Raw genomic sequence first — 25,350 nt, forward strand, 5'->3', positions numbered from 1 at the left:
CCATGTAAAATTGTCAGTTTATTTATTGTAGAATTAAATTATTTCTGTCATCTCTTTTTAAGAAAGGAAAATATGCCTCACAACTATTAGGAAACGAGCAACTTTTCAGTATTTTCCAAAAACTAACTTTTGACTACTAGAGGAAGATATCAGCCAATTCAACACTGCTCCTAACGATACCGAATTTAACACCCTATCTACCTAAGGCATTCGATTCATCCCTGTCATGGAACCCCCATCATGGTTGCGACCCCCTGAGCGTCTAAAGCGTCCTCCCTTTTATGATATTTTACGACGTCTGTTTTTGTCCCACCAACATTAGAACTTGTCTAAAAGCACTTTTGGCGCCAATTTATACTAAGTTTGTGAAGGTGAACGCGCAATAACTTTTTTAAAAAGTCTTAAACTTCCCTGCGGTTTTGGTTGCATAAAAGTGTATATAAGGTTTTGGGACCTCGGAAATTATATTTGGTCAGCCAAAAAAGATTCAAAAAATCCTCCATGAAGAGAATATCTTAGATCCGCCCTGCTGAAACATGAAAATAAAATTATTCGGTGTAAACGTTCGGTTGATTAAGTGTCAATGAACGGAGTCGTGTAGTTTTTTCTATTGAATATTCTAAAAGTGTTCTAATAAAGACACAAGTGCAGTTATGCATATGATTATTTTTTATGTATGCAGTGCTGATTTAATTTATCCGGACAAAACAAATAAATCGTGAAATTAGGTTTCTCAAATTTCTCAAGTGGGTTTTTCTCAAATTGGTTAGATTTTAGACAAAAAATGATGAAGACAAATTTTGCTTGGAATGTCAGCAAAATCAACATGGTGCTATTTTTTTTGCAAAGTCCGTGTTCCAAGTTAACCCCCAAAACGAGTATTTCTGGCTGTTTTTTAGTCAATCAAAAATTTCGCCAAAACTATTGGTTCAATTGCTACAAAAATATATCGAAGAGAGCCTCTTTTGTAGCCCAACAAAACTTAAGACGGGTGCAATCTCGAAAAATGGCGCAAAACGCCTGAAAATTGTTTTTAATTAAGAAAAACTGGTTCTTTATCCATTAAAATTAACATTTTTAGCTATCAAACGGAAATAAATTTAACTATAAAAAACACGATTATGTCCTTATCAAATTTTGCTGGGCTTTATACGCTCGGTTTGTTAAAAAAGCCGAAAATGTTTTATTTTGGTTAAAATTTTGGACCCAAAATTTGCTCAATAAATAGCACCCTATTAGTTGTGCTGAAATTAGAAGCAAGTTTTGTTGTGACATTTGTTGTGTAAAGTCAGCCCAGTTTGGGAAGAACGAGTTTAAAGTTTCAAGTTGAATTCGTTTTGTCAGCATAATTTGAATCAGCACTGGGTATGCATAGGCGGTTACTGTGCAAGTAGCATATAATGTTCTGACCATAGTCTTAAAAAATTTCCAACAAATTTTTTTTTGTTGTGGTGTGATAAAATGATCTGAAGAAAAAGCTAGAGATTAGGCATATTTGACAGTCTGAAAAACTACGCAAATTGAGAACAATTTTTGTAGAAAAATGACTAGAAAAACATGTTTTGATGCCGAAAAGGCGCTAAAAAATAATTAAAAATAACTAAATTTACTGGACTAAACTGAATTGTTTTGATTTAAATCAAGCTACTCTACAATTTTTAGCCAATAAAATAAGCTAATGTAAGCCTCTTCGCTCGCTTTATCCGTAACAAAAAGGTAATTTTTACTCTGGGGTAATCAAAGCGCAAATGTTGAGAAAAACGTAAACCATAACAGTTTTCCAGTAGATTGAAAAATTGTATATTGATCCAGCTTTCTCAATTTGACATAATGAATTTGAAAAAGTGTGAATCTTAATTGATGCTTGAAATTCATCTTCAAGGCCATGTAATTTTTTTTGAAATTCAATTTTTTTTCTCCAAAAATTAGTTAATTGAGTCTCCATGAGTTCATAGACACTTTTCCAGCTGTCTGTTAGCTATGTTTTGAATTGGGGTTTGAGTTATGCCTTCCTCAGTTCAAATAAAATTCTTTTGCGAAAAAAGTGTAAATTAAGCTCTCCAAAAGGAAAGTGCAAATGCTACGAAAAACGTGGCTGAATCAATAGCTTTTCTTAGGCTCGTTAACTTTCTATTGGCTGCAGGTTGAAATTTTAATTCCGGTACCCTTAAAGTAATATAGAATAATCAAAGGAAAGTTCATCAAAGAAAAGTTATTGGGAATTATACTTTTCATGAAATTTTTGTTGAGGGTGAGGGGGACTTAACAACTTTCAATTGCCTTAAGTTTTTTTCGGCTTAATTTATTTCCCTAACTTTATATCGGCTTAGCGACCTCATATTGTTTCATTCGACGATTGAACAAACTTTTGCTTTGCATGATTGTGTGTTTTCAGGTTGGAGGGACTTCATAACTTTTTATTGTTCTTAATTATTTTTGATTTTGTTTGGTTTTGCTTTTCCTTTTTTTCCGGCTTATTAAGAATCGGCTTAGGGGCCTCATTTTGCGTCATTCGATAAGCGAGAAAATTTTTTGTGTGCGCGTGCGTGTTTGAAGGGTGAGGGCGATCTAATAACTTTTTATAAATTTTTAGTCTTAGTGAATTTTGTTTCTGTTTGGTATTTTCGACTTCGTTTCTTTTTGTTATAATTGTTTCCAAAATTAATTCATATTTTATAGTTGTGGTATCTTTTTGTTTCAAAACTAGCTTTTTTTTGATAGATGTGTTTTTTGAACATTTTCGATTTTTTTACTCGTGTTTTCTTGTTTTGTATCGCAAGTGGTGCGAAGCTTAGCTTCGCCTCTGTGATTATTTTTCGTTTATTTTTCACTCAAAATCGAGTGCGACAATTAATCATTGGAATAACTCGAGAGATTTTTCTTAAAAGAGCCCTTTCAGTCGTGATTCTAACTAAAAAAAAAATTAAAAAAGTTGTCCCAGCCTTGAGAAATACCAGTTTGCAATTTTTGAGTTGTAATCTAAATTCTAGCGACTAGAGCGCTCGAGTGACATTAATTATATGAAATTCAGGCCAAAAAAGGTTGATATTATTTATTACAAACTACCTTAGGAAGCTTCATTGGCAATAAAAGTTTTCTAAAAAAAATATTGTGAAATTTTTTTGCTTTTTTTGTTTGTCATTCTTTTTTTGAAAACAATATTTCCAATCATGTCTGATTCACTATTTTTCTACGCGTTTGTACTTTATTCGCGTCACAACACCCACTAAAAACGACATGTTAGAAGCGAATTAGAAGAAGAAAACAAATTTTCTTAAGCAATTTTTTAATGAATGGGTTCGGAAGATTCTGCGCTACTTGCTCAGCAACCGGTTATCCTTGATCTGTTTTTGGAAATAATTTTTTATTTTTAAGAAACAAATGTCTATAGAGCACCTACGTTGACATCTTAAACAAACCCCAAGCAACATCTTTATTGGAGCATTTTGTATTAAAAAATTTAAGATTAATAATTCGAACTATTCACTCTAAGTTTTTAGAGTAATTTACAGTTTCTACCGTAGATGTATGGAAGCGCGACCGCTAAAATGCTATTTTCTCCCTCTTAAATTCAACGAGATTTTTTGAAGTCTTCCTTTTTAGTTTTTTAACCACATATGACCTTGTGCTGTATACGTTCTGCGTAGCGAAATTGTCTGAACTTGCCGTTTAAAACTATTACTCATAATATTAATTGAAAAATCAGAAATTGAATTGATGAATGATGAATACGCAAGGTGAGATTTTGTTTTTGAATTGAATTGAAGATCTTGTTACCAACCTCTATAATAAGCAAAGCGCATGAAAAATTCTTTTAAAAGTTCTTTAATCTATATTTCAATTAAGTTTGTTATGATGAGTCGTATTGAATTTTTAAAAATGTATTATGAGTATTTAAGTTGGGGCCGATTTTGCACTGTTTTTGAGATAGTAGCCCCAATAAAATATGTTAAATATCATGAAAGTAGCTGGAAACAGAACACGTGAATAATTGTCCACGTGGAGAATGTTCACGTTGTGTTCCCCTCTGAAGAAAGCGGCTACTCTGTTGTTGTCCAGTTGTCTCGAAATGGATCTGGTCAGCGTCCGTTTCGGCTTAGGTGGGTTCTCGGGATTTGTCTGGATAAATGACTGTCGACTTTCCGGATCATCGAAGCCGTATCTGAATGGGTATACAAAACGACTAAATGAAATGTAAAGGTTGAATGGCATCTTATCTTGTTTGCTGTTCAGTTTGGGTTTTTTGTAAACTAGATGTTTCTTATAAAGGCTGACATCATTGCTTTGTATAATTCTATTGGAATAATCGATTATTGTATATTTAAGTTATTTTTAACTAGTATCTAATGTCCTTTCAATAGATGAAGTTTGACGCAAAATCCCCTCTCATTTTTCGCCAAATTTATGGCATTTTGGGAGTTATCTGATTTTTACTGTTGGGATATGCTTGCTGTTTAAAGTAATTCTTGATAAATAGCCTGAAGTCGAACATTTTAGCATAAAAAAGGAGTTTACTGGTTTTTTTTTACAGTACCTAGGATCTCTGGGAGTTCCGAAACTGTCGATGGTGCGAATGAGATGTCTGTTCTGGCTCGCCTTCTCATCAGCCATACTCTTCTCCTTCTCCTTATCTTGTTTGCTGTTCAGTTTGGGTTTTTTGTAAACTAGATGTTTCTTATAAAGGCTGACATCATTGCTTTGTATAATTCTATTGGAATAATCGATTATTGTATATTTAAGTTATTTTTAACTAGTATCTAATGTCCTTTCAATAGATGAAGTTTGACGCAAAATCCCCTCTCATTTTTCGCCAAATTTATGGCATTTTGGGAGTTATCTGATTTTTACTGTTGGGATATGCTTGCTGTTTAAAGTAATTCTTGATAAATAGCCTGAAGTCGAACATTTTAGCATAAAAAAGGAGTTTACTGGTTTTTTTTTACAGTACCTAGGATCTCTGGGAGTTCCGAAACTGTCGATGGTGCGAATGAGATGTCTGTTCTGGCTCGCCTTCTCATCAGCCATACTCTTCTCCTTCTCCTGTGCTGCCTTCTGGCTAATTTTGGTTTTGAAGTGTTTGTCCAGGTAGCACACACATGCGAACTCGATCAGTGCCCCGAAGACATAGATGAAACAGAGGCCGAAGTACACATCCAGCGCCTTCACTTTGCTCACCTAAACAGAATGTAAAACGGCTATAATATTTTTTTGCGAGAGCAAGTGATTTGCGATCGTAAGTAGATTTTCACCGATCAACCTTTATTCGTTTTAAATCCACTCCAAAAACACCTTCGAGGTCCATTCTCACGTGGTCTTGTAGTAGCGCGCTTGCTTTGAGATCCTCAGATCTGATGCAAGAACCGCGGCCGGATTTTTTTTTCGGTTCGATTTACTTTGATCGGACTTGCGTTTATCCGTTTAACTTTTGCCGGCTAAATTTTAATTGTATGGATTTTTCTTTTGATTGAAACAATTTTTTCTTATAATTGTAACCGTTCTGTTTGTCTTGTAATCTTACGAACTCTTATGATTTCTTACGTATTTTAACGTCTGCAGACATGAAAAGTGCATCCAACTCAATGTCACTTGACGAACAATCCATTCGCTTAACACAATTTTTAATGGGAATTCTTTAATACGAAATTGACAGACTATTTTATGGAGTCTCTACGAGACCCGCAATTTTTTCAGCCTTATTGAGCCAAATTTATTGACTACTAATATGCAGTAAAAACGTTATATCATACATATATCGACGATTTTTCTCTTCAGGCAGAAGACAGAGCACATGTTTTTTTCTGAATAAGAGAAAATTCATCAAATTCACAGACATGAAACTATGAAAGCAGCCTCCGGATTATTTCACCGTTCAAACAAAATGTTAATGTTATTGACAAACGATTGCAAACGATTACATAAACAATCACTGATCAACGCAATACAGAAATTACAAACACCCTTAAACTAGAAGAAAATTCAAGAATTGGTAGAAATGCTAAATTTTCGCAGCAAATGCGTAATCAAAATGCAATTAGAATCACGATCAATTTATAGTAGACTATGGATACAAAAAAGTTTGAATGGTTAATTAGAACACGTTGTTGTTGTTGTTGTTGTTGCTAGTTGTCCAATTTTTATATACGTTGTTAGTTGCCCGTTTGCCCAGATTTTGTATCGATCACCATATAATATACAGTGCTGAATTAAATTATCCGGAAAAAAAGAGTAAAACTTGAAATTTAAAACGCGCTTTTCTCAAATTGGGTTGATTTTAGACAAAAAATGAACACAATCAATCTTGCTTGAAACTGTTACAGAAATATTACAGGGCAATTTGTTTTGCAAAGTTCGACCGTTTTTGGCTTTGTTATGTCTATCAAAAATTACTCCAAACCTAATTGTTCAATTACTGACAAAGTTGTATCACTGTAAGCCTCTTATAAAGCCAAACAAAATTTAAGAAGGGTTTAATTTTTTCAGCTTTGTATAAACATATTTAATTTCGTTTGATAGCCAAAATAATCATTGTTACCATATCAAACACCAATGTTGTTAGATAAAACTTTTTTAAAACCTTTTGCGCCCATTTTTGGAGATTACACCCTTCTTTAATTTTGTTGGGCTACATAAGAGGCTAAGGTGATTTGTTTTTTTTTTCAGTAAATTAAAAATTAGGTTTAGAGTAATATTTGATTAACTAAACATAGCAAAAAATGATAGCTCAAAAATTTCTTTGATGAATTTTCTTTGTGTTCATCTGAATGGTTGTCTACCCAAAGTTTGAACATCAATCGAGAAAGATGTATGAGATTTTTGTGGCTGTATATTTTTTAAAGTTTTTTCATTGACTGCTGATTTCGGTCTGATTTTCAATTCATAAGCTTGCAATCATATGCGTGCGTTGCATCACAAGTATTGCATTGTTCCGCTTAGCCTCTGTGTTCTTATTGTTGTATTCTAATTGTATTTTAATATCGTAAAGATTTGTTTGAAAAATTTGAGTTTAATCTTCTTCATACACGGCAACCCATACCATCAAGCCAACAAAAATGTTTTAGGGTTTCCTTGCGAGACCTTTACGCCGATACTTCATGCATTCAATCTTCAAACTTTTTGAAAAAATCAATCGTATTATAGCATGTTTCAAACAAAAACTAAGGTGGAGTGGGAAGAAACGTTGAAAGAAAGCTAATTTGATTTGTAAAGTGTACTTGACCTTGGGCAGTCGACTGTTCACAGTGCCCATGAGGGTGATGATGGTCAATACAGTGGTGATGGAGAGAGAAGCACGCGCAGGAATACACTACACAAAAAGTATATTTACAAAGCAGTGGCGTGCGCAGAAGTTTTTTTGAAGTTTTGCGGACTTTTTTAGGTGGGTAAATTAGATTTTCCGAATTATCCTGCGCAATGTTCTGCGCCGCAGGCAAATTTTTCAAAAAACAGGCCAAAAAGGCGCTTTTCAAACAACAGCCAAAAATGTATGTCGTAAAGTTATACCAAAGGAGGACCCTTTGGAAAAATTTAGCAACCAGAGTTAAGTCAGGAGTTTTCATCCCCCCCCCCACGCCCGCCGCCACCTTGGCTCGCTACTGATTCAAAGACAACAATTCGCGGAAATATAAAGAGTTAACTCAAGTTTGTGGTGCCGCAATTGATAGTTTTTCAATGTCTACTATTATCTAATAATAAAACCAAAAAAAGACTTCTAAACTGAAAATAGATAGGCGTTTTTGGGTGTAGTTTGACAGGTCTTATAGGGGAAGGGGGATAACGAAGGTAACTTGGGTGTAAGGTACCTTTGGGTCCACCCAGAACCCCACCCAAGACAGTCCCACAATGAGTATGGCGGGAGCATATGTCTGCAACACGTAATAGAGCAGTGTCCTCTCCAGGTAGAAGTAGAGTTCAAGGCCACTGAATCTGCCAGTGGGAAAGATGAGGTCGTATTTCGCTGTCTTGTGGTCTGAAAACCAAAATTGGCTCGTTTTCACCAGATCTTTTATCTGTTCAAAAAACGTTTGTTTCCCAAATTTAAATTCTCAAAAACAATAATGGAGTTTAAAAATGATGTTTTGGCGTGATTTGGAATAAACAATACAATAGTTTCTAGTATCAACATTTGTGGAATCCTTAAAAAGGTATTTATTCCCCGTAATGCTGGGCAGCGGGTATTGTAAATCCATATTTAGGCTTGCGATTTTTCAGCGTCATCAAATTATAATATGGACTTTTTTCGGGTTAACAACTTTTTAAACAAATTTATTTGATAGCTTGATTGATAATAAATTCAAATGTCTTGAGATCTGAGGCCCACTTGGCCAAGTCATAGATAATCATAGGAACCCTGTTTGTTTTCCCTGTTTGTTTTCACTTGGATTTTTGATATATAGCTTCCACAAAATAAGCTAGAGAAGATCTCTGTGACTTCACAACTGAGTGAGAAAAGGTCAAATTAATGGCTCCAAGATATGTTGATTACTTTTAGTGAGTTAAGTTTATGTTGACTTATATTATCGATTCTGGGGAAAAAGGGTCTCGCCTCAGGAAATTTTGTGTCTTAGTCGAAGAAGTGGCTGGTAACAACCGCATCAAATCAAATGCTTTTTGCGAATCTGATGAAAGCAACCCCGTTAAAACACTTGCGGTGTTTCATTCTACTTTTTTAAATGAATTCTATTCTTCTCACTGATGAATCTAAACTGTGGAAGATTTCTGGGACAGGAGAAACTGACTGAGTCATTGTCCTTCCAGTTCAGCCGCAGATCACTGTACGTGTACCCAAACGCCTCCACATTCAACTTACACACCTAAACCACAAAAGATATCGATAAGTTTGTTTATGACTGCTGGTTTGTCGTGTACGTAGCACAGAATGTTCCGACCCTTTCTTGATGATTAGCACAGAATGTTCCGACCGTTTTTTAAATGATTGTACAAATTTCTGCTCAAATTTCACAAAAAAGCGTGTTATATATATTTTTCTTGTTCCAGTATCACTGCCTTTCAATTTAGTAGAAAAAAATTTATCTCTCCTTCTATCTATTTTTCTCTTAGAAAAACCTTATATCTCTCAAAAAGCTGGAGACAGAGCGACGGTTTGATGTGTTTGTTCTTGAATCCCAAAATCAGAAAATTCAAAGAAACGAAACGCAATGGATGCCGAAGGAGTCGTGTCACAAAATCGTGCAGTTTGTTACTCGATTCTCTAAATAAATGGCGGAACTCTTTTGTCAATGTGCAGATAGTGATTTTGACAGTTTAGGGGTGGTGATTTTGACCTGTGTGTCGAGGGGGAACATTTCCAGCTCCATGGGACACTTGGTGATGACAGTCACTCTGCTGCTGTACAGTACATGGCCGGTGTGGGAGAGACGCAGCAGGATGTTCGGAACCATCACCTAGCACCAATTCTTAAAGTTATTAAGAAAAAAGATTTAAGTTTAGGTTATTGATATAAAGTGCCAGGGTATTCTGTGAAAACCAAACTAAAAGTGTTCCGTGAATTACTACATATTTGCTGTATATCGACGTGTTCTCGTTTGACTGAAAGTGGGCTGAATATTGTTCACACCTGCTGTTTGGAGGCAGAGAGTGATTCTGGGAAGTAAGTGTCTGGTACCCAGATCTTCTGCAGGAACTCATGCGACAGAGTGATGTCCACGTTATCTTCAGTGATGAAGCGAAGTCGCTCGTCATACCTTACCAAGCAAGAAATTTAAACCAATCATTGGAAAGAAATAAAGCGGATCAGTGGCGTGAACAATGAGTTCTTCACACGGAGATGTGAGGTTTTTCTTGATCAAGTTCTTTTTTCTCATGTAATCCCAAAAATTGTAAATTATTCTCATTAGAGAAAATACGAAAATTCAAACAAAAGTTGGTTACTACCACATCTGTCTAAATGAGATGTCGACTCTGAAGCTCATTTCAGTCTCACTGATGGGTCCAAGGGAGTCCACATTCATGGTCACATTCACCCCCACCGCCTCCCCTCCGAATCCAGGCCTCAGACGGCTGTCGTAGTCCTTGAGGAGGCCAATCAACACTTTGGTCGTCTCACTCATCTTCTTCTAAATCGATTAATATGAGCTCACAAGTTGGTGTAATTGTCATTCAAATTGTTTCATCTGATTTTTTCTCCTGTTTTCTAGGCTGTGCAAATTCATAAAATTTTCTACAGATTGAGCAAAACTGTTTCAATAATTTTTGATTATTTGTGGTAAGTTTTAAAAAAATTTTTTAGTTTGCATCTGTTAAAAAGAAATGAAGTAGAATAAGAGTAAATTGGTTGCTGTTTAAGTAACCATTTTTGTTAAGACTTGCGAGAGCAAGTGTCTTGTAATTGTGAACTAGATTTTTTCCCGACAGCAACTTTTCTTACAAATCGGCTAGAAATTGCATTTGCTTAATTATAAAACTTACGAAGTTACAGGTTCGTTCCCACTTGATCTAGAGGTAAATTGGCGGCCTTTGCACCCTAAGGTCTGAGGTTCGAGTTACGACCGGTTGTTTTTTTTTTGAGTATGTATGAAATCGAATGGTGTCTTCTCAAGTTTTGAAGGCTTAGTTGCCGCCTCACGGATTTTTTTTTGCGCTGTTAGCAATTTGTATTAATATTCAGTGTAATTTTAGAATTTGAAATTCAAAATTTATTTTCAAAATCTTTTTTCTGTCGGCTCAACTGATGTCGAATCAAGGACTATGTTTTTGCGCTTGTAGCAAGTTTTACTAATATTCAGTGTAACTTTAGAGTTTGCAACTCAAAATTTATTTTCAAAATCTTTTTTCTGTCGGCTCAACTCTGGGGAAAAATATGTTTGTTAAGACTCGGAATCTAATAAACGATTTGAGGCAAACGCCTTACCTTTCTTTTAAGTGCTTCTCACAATTTTTTGAAATGACTAAGTTTTTGAGGTAATCAAATTGCATATATATGATACTTAAGTTCAAAGCGTTAAATGCGGTTATAAACTCTCACAAAGACGCACAAAAAATTCACTTGTTTTCTGTAGGTCAATGTAGTTTCCTCTATGGTTTGAACTTTTAAACGTTATCATCGCTGAGTAGTTGAAAACCCAATTTTATGATCATTTTCCACAGATTGACGTTGGTAGCACATTGATCGATACATAGAGAAAGCCTAAATATAAATTTTACTCCGCAATGAGATAGCGATGTTTCTTCTGCGAATCCACGCTGAGTTGTACAATTTTCGGATCTACCGACTTTACAATCCCCCCCCCTATTGTATCTACTAAAGAATCTCCGCCCCGTAAATAAAAACAATAAATTCACACTGGCTCGCCCTTTGAAGCCCAAGTTCACGACATCTATAAAGCGTGTAAATTCGAATTTTGCTGCATTTTTATTGGTCGAAAATTCGCTGCAAGTTATCTGATTGATAATCTCCCCCTTTTCTTGAAAGGGAGGAAATTGTTCAGTAGATCCCAATTTTCTTTGATGAATCCGAGGAAAGTTAGCAATGAATTTTGACTAGAGCACAGATTGTCGTAAAACATAACTTAGCTACTATCACGTGCATTCAGTACTCGTTGTAGGTTTTTCGAAAAAGGTTAAGCGACGTTGTCACAAAGGACGTCTTTGTGACTAAAAATCTATTGATAGATTGTGGTTTTGATCTCAAAACAGTCGTTACGTTTACAGTCGTTCACGTTGGGTTCTTTTAATTTTTGCACTGTTCTAAATACTTCGAAAAGTAGTGTAAATTAATCAAATCACATAAGGAGGCCAAACTGTAAGCGGAATTCGCAACAGGCCAAAATCAGATTTGTCGCGGAATCCGCAACATTGCTACTTTTCTTTGACCTTCTATGCTGTTTTGGATTCCACAAACAAATACCTGAATCATTGTATAGCTCAAAATCGCTCGAAAAATAGGCAAATTTGCGGAATCCGCAACTGTATTTGCGGAATCCAGAACAGTTTGTGGAATCCACAAACAAATGATAAAACATTTGTATCATTAAATTGAGCTGTTGCGAAATCCGCAACTGTAAGTGGAATCCACAAATTGTAAGTGGAATCCGCAATTAGTAAGTGGAATCCGCCTTTTGTTTGTGGATTCCCTTTTCATATTTTTATATGTGTAGTAGCCTTTAAAGTTATATCTTCTAAATACATGATTTGAAGTCACTAGAATAGAAATTTACTAGAATAGATCAGTGTTTGGGATTACTGGAATCCCAATTACTGACCAAAATTTGGGATCGATGAAATCCCAAATACTGAAATAATTCGACGGTTTGCAATGCGTTGGGTTTCTAAGCACTCTCAACCTAATGACTCCAAATAATGGTTATATTCCATATTTATTCCACATTTTATCTGTTTTTGGGATTCCATCAATCACAAATACTGACCAGTATTTGGGATCGATGGAATTCCAAATACTGAACTAATTTGACGATTTTCTATGCGTTGGGTTTCTAATCACTCTCAACCTAATGACTCCAAATAATGGATATATTCCATATTTATGTAACATTACTCAAGTTTTTGGGATTTCATCTACTGTAGAGACCTGAGGAAATTTACATTTATAACTGAAAACTAAACTTTGAACAATGCAATGACTGGGTTTTATGCGAACCCTTGGATTATATTCCTAAATCCTTTGTTATTATTATGATTATTATTATATGCTGTGTGTTTTGCTTCCATACACTCTCAACCCAATGACTACAATTACTGCATTTGTTCGGCGTTATGCTTCCAAAACCAGTATTTGGGATTGACGCAATCCCAAATACTGACCTAATTTGTCGATATGCTGTGTGTTCCATACACTCTCAACTCAATGACTCCAAATAATAAAAATGTTTGGTGTTGTGTTTCCAAAATACTAGAAGATGACATCCACCGATTTAGGTAACAAATGTTTTAAGACTTGTTCGTGGATTCCGCTGACAATGGTTAAGTTTTGCTTTTAAATTCCGCAATGCTAGAGATAAGAATTTCAGCTCAGCTTTTAATTGTTCAAATGCAAGTTGAGTATTGAACAAAAATCGAATCCACTTACAGTTTGCGGAATCCAGAACAACTAGCTATATTTTGGTTGTTGCGGAATCCGAAACAAAACAAATGTGCCGACAAAATTTACGTTACAGGTATATGTATGCGGAATCCACTATAATTTTGTTTGTGGAATCCATTTACATTTTGGAACCTATTCTAAGACTTGTCTCTGGAATCCAGGAACATACAGACACAAAATTGTGCTCCTATCCAGTGCACAGTTTGGCCTCGTAATGCAAGATGATCAAAAATCATGAATGAATTGGCCAATTTAAATCGATGAGTCATCGATGTGTTTCTTCGAGTTTTTGCTGATTCAGCAATGGATAACTCTGGGTGGTCGTTCTACAGTCGTTCATTTTTCACCGTCTTTCCATATTTTTGATGATTCACTCTGTATTAAAGTATTCACCAAGATTGCCCGTACCATGTTGAAGCCCCGTATAATCTTGCTGTCTTCAAACGGCTTTTTTATACTTTCAAAACTTTTTTTTTGATGTTTTCAAAAAATGAAAGTTTTTTCTTTTTAAAATATTTTATTTCGTAATTTTTTTCTGCATCACATTCTATGAAATGTATAAAAGATATATTTTATGTCTTTTAATGTTTTATTTAGAGAAAATTGTTTGTCTGATTTCAACTTGGAAAAGTTTATCGCGCAGCCTATTGCCCAGTTTATCGCGCATCAATAATGCGTATTTGAATTAGTTGTCAAAGTATTCGCAAATAAAATCACCCATAACTTCAGAAAAAAGTTCGCAAGTGAAACTTTTCTTTAATTTTCAGCTTTGTACATGAATATTTTCAGAAAGTATAAGAAACTTTGTCAAAAATGACTCGATTAAAAGTTAAAATTGTCTGGTTAAAATGACCATTTGAGCACAAATATTCCGTCACTTTCTTTTATGCCTCATACTATACATGGCTTATAAATGATAAATGGTTGCAATATGAAGGGTTTTAGGAAGAGAATTAAACAGAGTGGGTGAAAAAACTGACTGATTGTGAATGATTTAAAATGCTCAGCTTGAAAATCAGTCTGCGAGAAACAGAAATACTCAACCCACATTTCTCGACACAGAGAGCTTTTATGGAACCCCAAATTGAAGTGCTTTTTAAAAATGTAGACTAGATAAGACTTAATTATTGATGGATTACACTTGATTCAGGTTCAGTACAAACACTATAGAACTAGTGTCAGAAATGGGGACGGAATTTTAAAATTAGTCAATTATTGGGGTTAGTCTAATTAAATTTAAAAAATGAAATTTTCTCCGATTCTGTTTACCTGACGATTAGTCTCTGACACTTCGCTTTTCTCTTTCTCAGTTGACTCATTTCTCGTTTGCCCGAAACACAACCAAGCATTTCCAATAAAAAACGCCCATAAAAAATAAAATTGCATTTTGTAAATAAAGCAAAGCAAACAAATCGAGAATAAATTGATATAATATTTGGCTGTTTAGCTCAGCATAATATCAATTTTACCAGTAAGGCAGTTCAGCTTTTATTTGCGATGGTTTTTATTACCAATTACCTGCCAAAACTATGCTCACCTTTTCAGTTTACAATCACTGCAGACTAATTTACAGCTGAATTAAATGATTTTTCTGTTGTGGTAGATGAATTTGCATCGAGCTAAGTCCATGGGTGGATCTAGGATTTATGCCGTAGAAGGGCGGTAAAGCGGATTCTTAAATAGTTCCAATTTTATAAATCAAAATCTCTACCAGAACTCTATCATTAGTTATAATAAAAATGTCTTCAATAAAGAAAACAACTTTTAATTTACAGACCTGATTCAAAAAACTAATCTTGGAAATTTTCTCAATCCTTTTTTTATAGATGAACCAAATTGATTTTCCGAGCTCTCCCAAAGCACTAAAAAGACTCTTCTGCACTTCTGCATCCGCTACTATCTCCACCCCCCCTCTCTCTAAAGCCGCCCCTGCTTGGAAGGACAGCAAAAAGGCCAGCTAGCGAGTGGGAAATGCCTACAGTTAGCTGCCTAGCGAGTTCTTTTGTCTTTTTGTCGGACTTACGACTGGTTGACGCCAAATAAGTTCGAGGATGTTGAAAACGTATTTGATTCCAAAAAAATGTTTTCACGAGGTCTATCAGGTGGAATTTTTGGGTGCTGAGGGGTCCAATTCCTTGCATGATTAAAACAGTGCCCAATTAAGACCAGTTTATACACGGAGTTTTGAAGTATGTATTATTAAGAGGAATGAGGAAACATACCTGAATTCATACAAACATAACTGAAAATTTTTAGTTTTCCAAGAGTTTTTTTAATGTTGAGATAATGAGAAACAAAGTTTATGCTCAAGAAAGTTGCGCTGTAATGTTTTTATCTGTAAATTTGTATTAATTGAACGTCGAAAAATGGCCAATCGGGGTCGAGTAGCTCAAAAAATTCCTTGAGCATGGTCGGAACATACCACGAGCATGATTGAAATATACCTTAAACCTATGTTCGAACACACCAATCTATAATCAGATTTTGCTTTTTATTAAAATTCAAATATGCCCACATTATTCGACGGCATCGATATCTGGGTTTGGTCTAGCGAAGTCGGGAACAATTTTTATAGAGAAATTTGGCACAATTCAGCCATTGTTTCTAATGAGGAGTCAATTTTATCCATCTTTGGGAAATTTTTTGCTAATTGTTCCCACTACTAAATTTTGTATAGGGCGTGTTTTGGTGTTTTTTGTTTTCCACGCAAAATTAGGTAAACAATCATCAAATTGGGTTGAGTGATGTATCATATTAAAGCTCTTCAGATGTGTTTCAAAATATAATTAAAATTTTTTATTTGAAAATTTTTTTCAGCATTTGGAAAACCGTTAGAAATTTTTGATTTTCAGTCTAACTTTGACCAAATAAGCTTGTTCGGTGAGCGAGTAGGCTTATTTGGTTTTTCAATCAAGAAAATTGCCGCAGATAATCATAGGAATAGATGGCATCAACCCTTTCAATCTTGATTCGAACGACTCAATTCTTTTTCAATTATTGTCCCAGTGTTGAGAAAAACCGATTCAAAACATTTGAATTTAACTCTAATTTCCATAATTAAAGCAAGCGTGCAGGCTTATTATCAAAAATAAGCCAAAAAGTTTCTGGAAAAACATATTGAAAAATGTATTAACTTTTTTTGTTAATTTTTGCTTTTTTTATGGTCAGTTTTTGAAAAAACCACTGCTCTGTTTGCTTAATGTACAGTGACTAACAGATACACGTACATTTCACAATTTCTTCAGATCTTTTCATCATTCAATTTTTCATGTTTTCATTTCAAGAATATGGTCGGAACATTCTGTGCTACTTACACAGCAATCGGCTATCCTTGTTCAATTATCTATATGTTTTATAAAGCTCTCTTCACAAAAAATTTCTCGAGATGAATTCAATGTTCAAAAGATTGTTTAAGCTAATGGGTTAAAATTTTGACATAAATAATTTTCCTTCTCCAATAGTCCTTTCTTCTTTTCAATAGTTCCTTCTTAGTCAAAGAATATCTGTTTAACCATTTTTTTCTAATTTTTTTAGTTTTTTTTTACAAAATTCATTATGATTTTGTATAAAAGCACTATTTGAAATGTAGTCTTTTAAAGTTTTACATTCTACCACTATCTCAAAACAAAGTAAAAATCTCGCTTGCTTCCAACTCATTGGAGTACCGATGTGTACTCAATAGGTACCAATGTATGCTCAAGCTCTCCTTCCACAAATCCGATACTGTTCACGCCAATGGAAAACGTATAGGATATCTTTGACCATTGAAATCTTTTTTGTTATTTGGGGCTTAAGCTAACTATAGAAATCAAAATCGCTCATTTTTTAAAAAAAAAACTTTTTTTTTCGGTATTTCTCAGAGATTAGGGTCCATGGATCAAGAACTGATAGCTTCATTAACGAACACAAAAAATTTATTTTGGCCCGCTTTCCCTAAGTCCTTTATTGATATAATATTTTTCTTTGGAGCTCTTAGTTATAATTAAATGATTATGATCGATATATTTTTCTAGAAAATGGTGTCCACTTTTTTTAAATTTTAACTAAAATGTGCTAGACAGTTTTAAATCCTTATTTCTCCAAAGACAGTTCACGTTGAAAACTTTAGAAGTGTTTCCTCGATGCGATTCACATTTTTAAAGTAATGCTATTTATGAGTGAACACTAAACAAAATGCAAGTGTTAAAAATGATCGCCACTGCTCCTAATTGCCTCAAATTAGTTACTAGTTACAAAGCCATTTCGGGACTTCTCTGTTTTAAGGCCCAAAAGTAACGTTTTTCTTATTTTGAAAAGTGGATCAATGCGCACTGTTTTGAATGGTTCAAATTACTTCCGGTGAAAGAAAATCTGGATTCTTAGTGAAAACATCAGCTCATGTATTACATTTTCATAACTTTGGGCTGTATGACAGAAAAAAAACGTCTTTTCTTCTGAAAATATTTTCACTAACAGTAACAGATTTGTTTGATACACCACCTTTTTCAGTTTTTCCTGTAATTTATCTTTTCAGTCAACTGGATTCAACTTTTGGCTAATTAGTTCAAAAAAACTTTCTCAAGTTTTTGACTATTTTCTGTTTATGTCTTAGTGTGACAGATAATGTAGTTTTGATTTTTTTTGGCTGCCCAGGCTGAAGTGTTTGGACTTCCAGGTTTTGACCAAAACGGTGTAACAATGTCCATTTCAATTAAGACAGTCGAACGAAGGCTAACGTCGAACGAAGTCGAATCATGGGCCAATCATGGTCAAATCATGAGTCAAGCAGGGTCTAATTATGGGTCCAAAACGGTCAACTCGTGGTTCAACAAAGTCAACTCATGAGTGTAGCACGGTCGAATTATGGGCCAATCAGGGTCAAATCATGAGTCGAGCAGGGTCAAATCATGGGTCGAAAACGGTCAACTCATGGTTGAACAGAATCAAATCATGAATCGAGCAGGGTTGAATCATGAGTTCAACAGAGTTGAATCATGGGTCGAATAGAAGTAGGAAAAACTGGGCATAAAAAGGAGAAAACGTTCTCATTCGTAATCTTGCCCGTTTGTTTTGTTTTGTTTTTGTTTCTAAAAGTTTTTTGCAGCAACAAATGTTCCAGATACATTTTTTGAAGCCTTCCAAGAAAAACGTTCCAGGAGACCAAAATGGGTATTTTGTAAATTGTAACTGGATTTCGCAACAAGGATGCTCTATTTGTTCTTCTTTTATTCTTCCATGCTCTGTGATTGTTCTGACGAAATAAATTTTAACACGTTTTACGACTTGTCTCTCGATTCCAGAGACACAAACACACCTATTCAGTGCACAATTTGGCCTCCTTTTGAAGTTTTGTCGTACTCTAATAGATCTTTTTAGAATACTCATTCTTCTGGTATGCTGTTATTTTGGACTTGTATAAAATTTTTTGTCTTTTTTTTTCTCAATTTCTGCCGGCTTAGTTAGCACTAACAATCATAAGTTCACACATAAAGAAGTTTCAAATTAACTGGAACATTTTTTGCTTCTACTTTTTATAAAAACTTTTCTGCTACGCTCAACGATAACCTAGTTTTAAGCAAGTCAAAACTTTTTTCGATTATGCCTCCATAAGGTTGTAAAACTAATCTCCAATTGATAAAGTTACAACAAATTTATACCGTCAATGAATTTTGATACTGATGATTTCGGATTGCCAAGGTTTCAGTTGTTGAATCAGAAAATTTTAAACGGCTACGAATGTGAAAAATAAATAATGTAGGAAGTAGTAACGAGATTTAAGGACAAGCCAAACAACCAAAGTTGTTTTAAAAAGAAACAAAAACAAAAACTAAAAACTTTTTCAACGGACCTTTTCAGTTAATAACATTACTCCTAAACCTTTCAAAAGTCCAAAACTAAACCGAGATGCAGCAAAAAAACACCTTCACAACTTACTCTTGATAGTCAATAATAAAATTGGCACAGCTCAGATATAAACGGATTGACTTGATATCACAAAGTTAAAAATCAAGAACAGACTCGCTGAACGACTACAAAACCCAGAACAAATAGAACTTGCGAAATCTAGAAACCCAACAAAACTCATACTTTCATACACAGTAGTGAGAAAGAAATGACAACTTTTTACAGAAACGTTCAAAAGTGCTCTCGAATCTAGCCTTAACGATAGGTCGCCTGAATCAACGCAAAAAGAAATAGAAAACTTAACTGGCAGACAGGTATTTAAAAAAAAAATGACAAGAGTTTCGTTACTTGACAATTGTGTTGCTAAAGTTAAGAGAATTAAAACTGGGATAATCAAAACTGGGATACCTCAATTTGTATTTTTTTCGACGGAAAAAGACATATCTACATTTTGTATACATGATTTTGAAACTGATTTTCAATTTTTCTTGTTGCCCAAAACATACTTGAAAATTTACAAAAAAATATTTCAGAAAATAAAAAACCTCGAAAAAACGCCCCACTTCAAATTTTTTAAAGAAATTTGCAAATATTTGATATGGCTCATCGGAGCCTTTAAACGGTGTTTCTGGCTCGTTTCCAGAGACGCGTTGCTTGCGGCTCGGAAATTTTAAGCATTATGTGGCCTTTTAAGTGTTTTCTTAGAGGGTTAAAACTCTTTTTTCTATAAAAAGATTGTGAATTCTTCCAAAATTTATTTGAAAATTTCGCTTTACTCATCATGGAAGACCAAGATCTTCATCTCGCTCTCGCAGAAACATCAGTTTCTGCCATCTTATAAAAATTACGAAATTAATTTTTTCATGCAAGTTAATATATCGTGACTCAAGATAAAATAATTCATAGACTAACATCTAACATGCTATATATATATAAACAAGGGGATCTAGGTTTACTCGAACGAGAGACCTTTTCTAAAATGTTCGATTTTTTTCAACCTTTTGCAATATCGATCAAACTGAATGTACGAGTTCCGTTTTTGGGCAGTTTTATGATCATTGAGTTTTTTTAGTCAGCTTGGGCTGGTCAGGGGTCATGAAATCCCGGGGGGGGGAGGGCTTTGGCTTTTCTGTTATGATGGTCGAAATTACCAAAACGTCAAATGAGCTTATATATTTTGAAACTATAAGCCTCTATTTTGTTCTAATCAGAATCAAGCATTTGATCTTACTTTTATGAATAGCAAAACTATAAATTTTGGGCCGTATAACAGAACAGACCCCCCAAGGGGTCCGAGGTTGTCCGCCCGTTCTCTTGAATCCGCCGCTTCTGATAATCTGCTAATTAAAAAATAAATCGGGAGGACATGAATGGTTTTTATAATAATGTTGATGATCCCTGCTTCGTAGTTTTTGTTACATGGACACACTGGTCTATGAATAAAGAATCTTTGGCACTCTTTTTCGTTCCTCTTTATGGAAAATTATATTGACCTCAAGAAGAATACACATAGCATCTGGTTGGAATAACTCGCTGTTTTCTAACTGCAGCTTTTAAATATATACATTTTTTGTTGTGATGATTTCCCTTCTATTTTTTTTACAACTGAAATGCTCAAACGTGAATCATTACATCGGACTGTGCGCTTTGAATGATTGAAAACGGCGTAGACTCTTTTATGCGTTTTACAAACCGTTTAAAGCTTTAGTAGACGGAGCTGAATTTGTCCGTATAATTATTTTCACTAGTTGGTGGTGCTATTGCAAGTTTTCTTCTTTTGGTAACTCTACCACAGACTATCGCTTTGAACGCCGCTCCTAATTGCAGTTTTACTGAAAATTGCCCTTTACCATAAAATATTTGCCACAAAAAATCAAAGCAAATAGTTTCTTAAAATAGATGAAAGTATACAGGAAAAATTTGATCAAACAAATGCCCAGTTATAAGTGATAATTATGAGGTTAAGTGATAAAATTTTTTGGGGTTGGTCGCCAAAAATCAATGCCATTAAAATACCAAAAGCGGACCCTTTGGTTGGTGATGGTCGAATTCCTTTGGTCGAATACCTGAGATGAAAGCGTCTCCCCCCTCGCCTCTCCTAAACGGGCCCCTGAGTTTTACTCTACTTTAATGAATTTGAATTAAATACGACTTTGAGTTCATGTCTGCTTATCTTCTTCGCATTTGTTGGGCCAGCGCAAAAATTGATTGGTATGTAATCGATTTAACCAACTTGAATAATCATTATCAAACCGCGATGGCCATCTATCAATAAAAACATTTATTACCCAAAAAATACAGCTTGAATTCAGTTCCTCTTAAGCTGAGACACGTACCAAACTATTATTATTTAGCAGGTCACAAAAATTTCATTCCAATTTTTCGATTTAATCGATATTTTGATTGAAAATACTCTTTTAATTAAAGAACAGAGCCAGCACAAAATCGCCAGAGCACAACAGTTCCGAGAACAAAACAAAATGTTGAATTTAACCAAATTTTTTTTTCAAAATGTTTGTTTTGAAAGAGAAAAAAGTAATCAAATAATTTAAAACAACAAATGATTTGCGCAAAATTGCCAAAAATTTATAGACATCAAACTTATAGTTCAAAATTTATAGTTCAAAATTTTAAGCAATATTCAAGCTTCAGTGTTGTTTGAAAGCCCACTTTCAGCAGCTACTCCGTAACTCATCTCTTTGCCGTGATTTTTAAACGATTATTTTTGTTTTACAATTTCTTATTCCTTAAATTGAAGATATTGCCACGTCAATTTAATGTGCAAATTAAGTGAGAATGGTAAGTTCATTATGTTTTTTTTCTACAATACATAGCTAAGAACCAATAACTTGTTGGACTGTCACACTGACAAAGCTATCATAGGGACCACCAACCAGAAGAAAAACGAGTTATATGTATGCTATAACGCTTAGAAAGTTCGTTTTTATCGAGCTCATGGTTGAGCGAAAAAGTCATCGCACTGTTAATATGAAGTGCCTGTCCTGACAAATTTTCTTACCTTTTGTTCATTGCTCGCTTAGTTTATTCGTTTCATTAAATACAGATATTATTAATTAGAAACTTCTGTGGTAACTTCTGGCAATAGAAAATAGAAACTTCTGGCGATGATAAACTTAACCCAGTTTTTTCCAGCAGTCGTTGAAGATGGTGATTTAAAACAAATCCTGAAGAAAAATTACTCAATTGAGGTCGAATCCTTGAAACGCCTGAACGGATTTGACACCATAAATTACCACGTGAAAACTTCCACGTCACATTTCAACGGGGGTCAAAATTACCTGCTAAAAATAGCCCCATGTACAAACCCTCCCCATGCCGCCCAAATATTTCACGAACAGATCAGTTTGATGGAACAACTATATAATGAAATTCCAAGTTTACTACAACGTGTTTTCACATCAAATAATGGGAAATCTGTGATCAAATCTGCGGTTAGATGCAAAAGTTCAGAAGTTAATGATTGTCATCTGCATAACATAGCCTTGCTTGAATATATTGAGGGAAACCCTATGAATACAGTGCTTCCTTTTTCTCTTACCCTGACCGAAGATTTAGGCGAAAAGTATGGACAACTTTCTCTGGCGCTTCAAAATTGTCCAGAAGTAACGACTAGCCGTAAAAATTTTCACTGGGATCCAAAAAATGTGTTGGTCTGCGAACAAAACTTTGGAATTTTATCCAAAACAGGCCAAGAGGAAAGAAGGAGAGTTTGTGAAAACTTTTTATGTGGATTGCTTGAAAATCAGTCTGCGAGAAACAGAAATACTCAACCCACATTTCTCGACACAGAGAGCTTTTATGGAACCCCAAATTGAAGTGCTTTTTAAAAATGTAGACTAGATAAGACTTAATTATTGATGGATTACACTTGATTCAGGTTCAGTACAAACACTATAGAACTAGTGTCAGAAATGGGGACGGAATTTTAAAATTAGTCAATTATTGGGGTTAGTCTAATTAAATTTAAAAAATGAAATTTTCTCCGATTCTGTTTACCTGACGATTAGTCTCTGACACTTCGCTTTTCTCTTTCTCAGTTGACTCATTTCTCGTTTGCCCGAAACACAACCAAGCATTTCCAATAAAAAACGCCCATAAAAAATAAAATTGCATTTTGTAAATAAAGCAAAGCAAACAAATCGAGAATAAATTGATATAATATTTGGCTGTTTAGCTCAGCATAATATCAATTTTACCAGTAAGGCAGTTCAGCTTTTATTTGCGATGGTTTTTATTACCAATTACCTGCCAAAACTATGCTCACCTTTTCAGTTTACAATCACTGCAGACTAATTTACAGCTGAATTAAATGATTTTTCTGTTGTGGTAGATGAATTTGCATCGAGCTAAGTCCATGGGTGGATCTAGGATTTATGCCGTAGAAGGGCGGTAAAGCGGATTCTTAAATAGTTCCAATTTTATAAATCAAAATCTCTACCAGAACTCTATCATTAGTTATAATAAAAATGTCTTCAATAAAGAAAACAACTTTTAATTTACAGACCTGATTCAAAAAACTAATCTTGGAAATTTTCTCAATCCTTTTTTTATAGATGAACCAAATTGATTTTCCGAGCTCTCCCAAAGCACTAAAAAGACTCTTCTGCACTTCTGCATCCGCTACTATCTCCACCCCCCCTCTCTCTAAAGCCGCCCCTGCTTGGAAGGACAGCAAAAAGGCCAGCTAGCGAGTGGGAAATGCCTACAGTTAGCTGCCTAGCGAGTTCTTTTGTCTTTTTGTCGGACTTACGACTGGTTGACGCCAAATAAGTTCGAGGATGTTGAAAACGTATTTGATTCCAAAAAAATGTTTTCACGAGGTCTATCAGGTGGAATTTTTGGGTGCTGAGGGGTCCAATTCCTTGCATGATTAAAACAGTGCCCAATTAAGACCAGTTTATACACGGAGTTTTGAAGTATGTATTATTAAGAGGAATGAGGAAACATACCTGAATTCATACAAACATAACTGAAAATTTTTAGTTTTCCAAGAGTTTTTTTAATGTTGAGATAATGAGAAACAAAGTTTATGCTCAAGAAAGTTGCGCTGTAATGTTTTTATCTGTAAATTTGTATTAATTGAACGTCGAAAAATGGCCAATCGGGGTCGAGTAGCTCAAAAAATTCCTTGAGCATGGTCGGAACATACCACGAGCATGATTGAAATATACCTTAAACCTATGTTCGAACACACCAATCTATAATCAGATTTTGCTTTTTATTAAAATTCAAATATGCCCACATTATTCGACGGCATCGATATCTGGGTTTGGTCTAGCGAAGTCGGGAACAATTTTTATAGAGAAATTTGGCACAATTCAGCCATTGTTTCTAATGAGGAGTCAATTTTATCCATCTTTGGGAAATTTTTTGCTAATTGTTCCCACTACTAAATTTTGTATAGGGCGTGTTTTGGTGTTTTTTGTTTTCCACGCAAAATTAGGTAAACAATCATCAAATTGGGTTGAGTGATGTATCATATTAAAGCTCTTCAGATGTGTTTCAAAATATAATTAAAATTTTTTATTTGAAAATTTTTTTCAGCATTTGGAAAACCGTTAGAAATTTTTGATTTTCAGTCTAACTTTGACCAAATAAGCTTGTTCGGTGAGCGAGTAGGCTTATTTGGTTTTTCAATCAAGAAAATTGCCGCAGATAATCATAGGAATAGATGGCATCAACCCTTTCAATCTTGATTCGAACGACTCAATTCTTTTTCAATTATTGTCCCAGTGTTGAGAAAAACCGATTCAAAACATTTGAATTTAACTCTAATTTCCATAATTAAAGCAAGCGTGCAGGCTTATTATCAAAAATAAGCCAAAAAGTTTCTGGAAAAACATATTGAAAAATGTATTAACTTTTTTTGTTAATTTTTGCTTTTTTTATGGTCAGTTTTTGAAAAAACCACTGCTCTGTTTGCTTAATTTACAGTGACTAACAGATACACGTACATTTCACAATTTCTTCAGATCTTTTCATCATTCAATTTTTCATGTTTTCATTTCAAGAATATGGTCGGAACATTCTGTGCTACTTACACAGCAATCGGCTATCCTTGTTCAATTATCTATATGTTTTATAAAGCTCTCTTCACAAAAAATTTCTCGAGATGAATTCAATGTTCAAAAGATTGTTTAAGCTAATGGGTTAAAATTTTGACATAAATAATTTTCCTTCTCCAATAGTCCTTTCTTCTTTTCAATAGTTCCTTCTTAGTCAAAGAATATCTGTTTAACCATTTTTTTCTAATTTTTTTAGTTTTTTTTACAAAATTCATTATGATTTTGTATAAAAGCACTATTTGAAATGTAGTCTTTTAAAGTTTTACATTCTACCACTATCTCAAAACAAAGTAAAAATCTCGCTTGCTTCCAACTCATTGGAGT

The 25,350-nt window shown here is 34.4% G+C and overlaps 1 protein-coding gene across 1 annotated transcript; it reads right to left on the minus strand.

Annotated features, from left to right (window-relative positions):
- Window positions 1–3,835: 3,835 nt before the first annotated feature.
- LOC134848788 (glycine receptor subunit alphaZ1-like) lies at window positions 3,836–14,554 on the minus strand. The gene is made up of 10 exons (XM_063866299.1): window positions 14,327–14,554; window positions 9,892–10,073; window positions 9,575–9,701; window positions 9,282–9,401; window positions 8,690–8,810; window positions 7,800–7,966; window positions 7,217–7,303; window positions 4,949–5,175; window positions 4,535–4,684; window positions 3,836–4,162 (listed from the first exon to the last, which is right to left on the minus strand). Exons 1-10 carry the CDS (start codon window positions 14,441–14,443, stop codon window positions 3,895–3,897), a joined length of 1,566 nt encoding a protein of 521 aa, XP_063722369.1. The 5' UTR covers window positions 14,444–14,554; the 3' UTR covers window positions 3,836–3,894.
- Window positions 14,555–25,350: the final 10,796 nt, after the last annotated feature.

The sequence above is a fragment of the Symsagittifera roscoffensis genome, chromosome 6, assembly GCF_963678635.1.
Source record: "Symsagittifera roscoffensis chromosome 6, txSymRosc1.1, whole genome shotgun sequence".
Taxonomy (NCBI): domain Eukaryota; kingdom Metazoa; phylum Xenacoelomorpha; order Acoela; family Convolutidae; genus Symsagittifera; species Symsagittifera roscoffensis.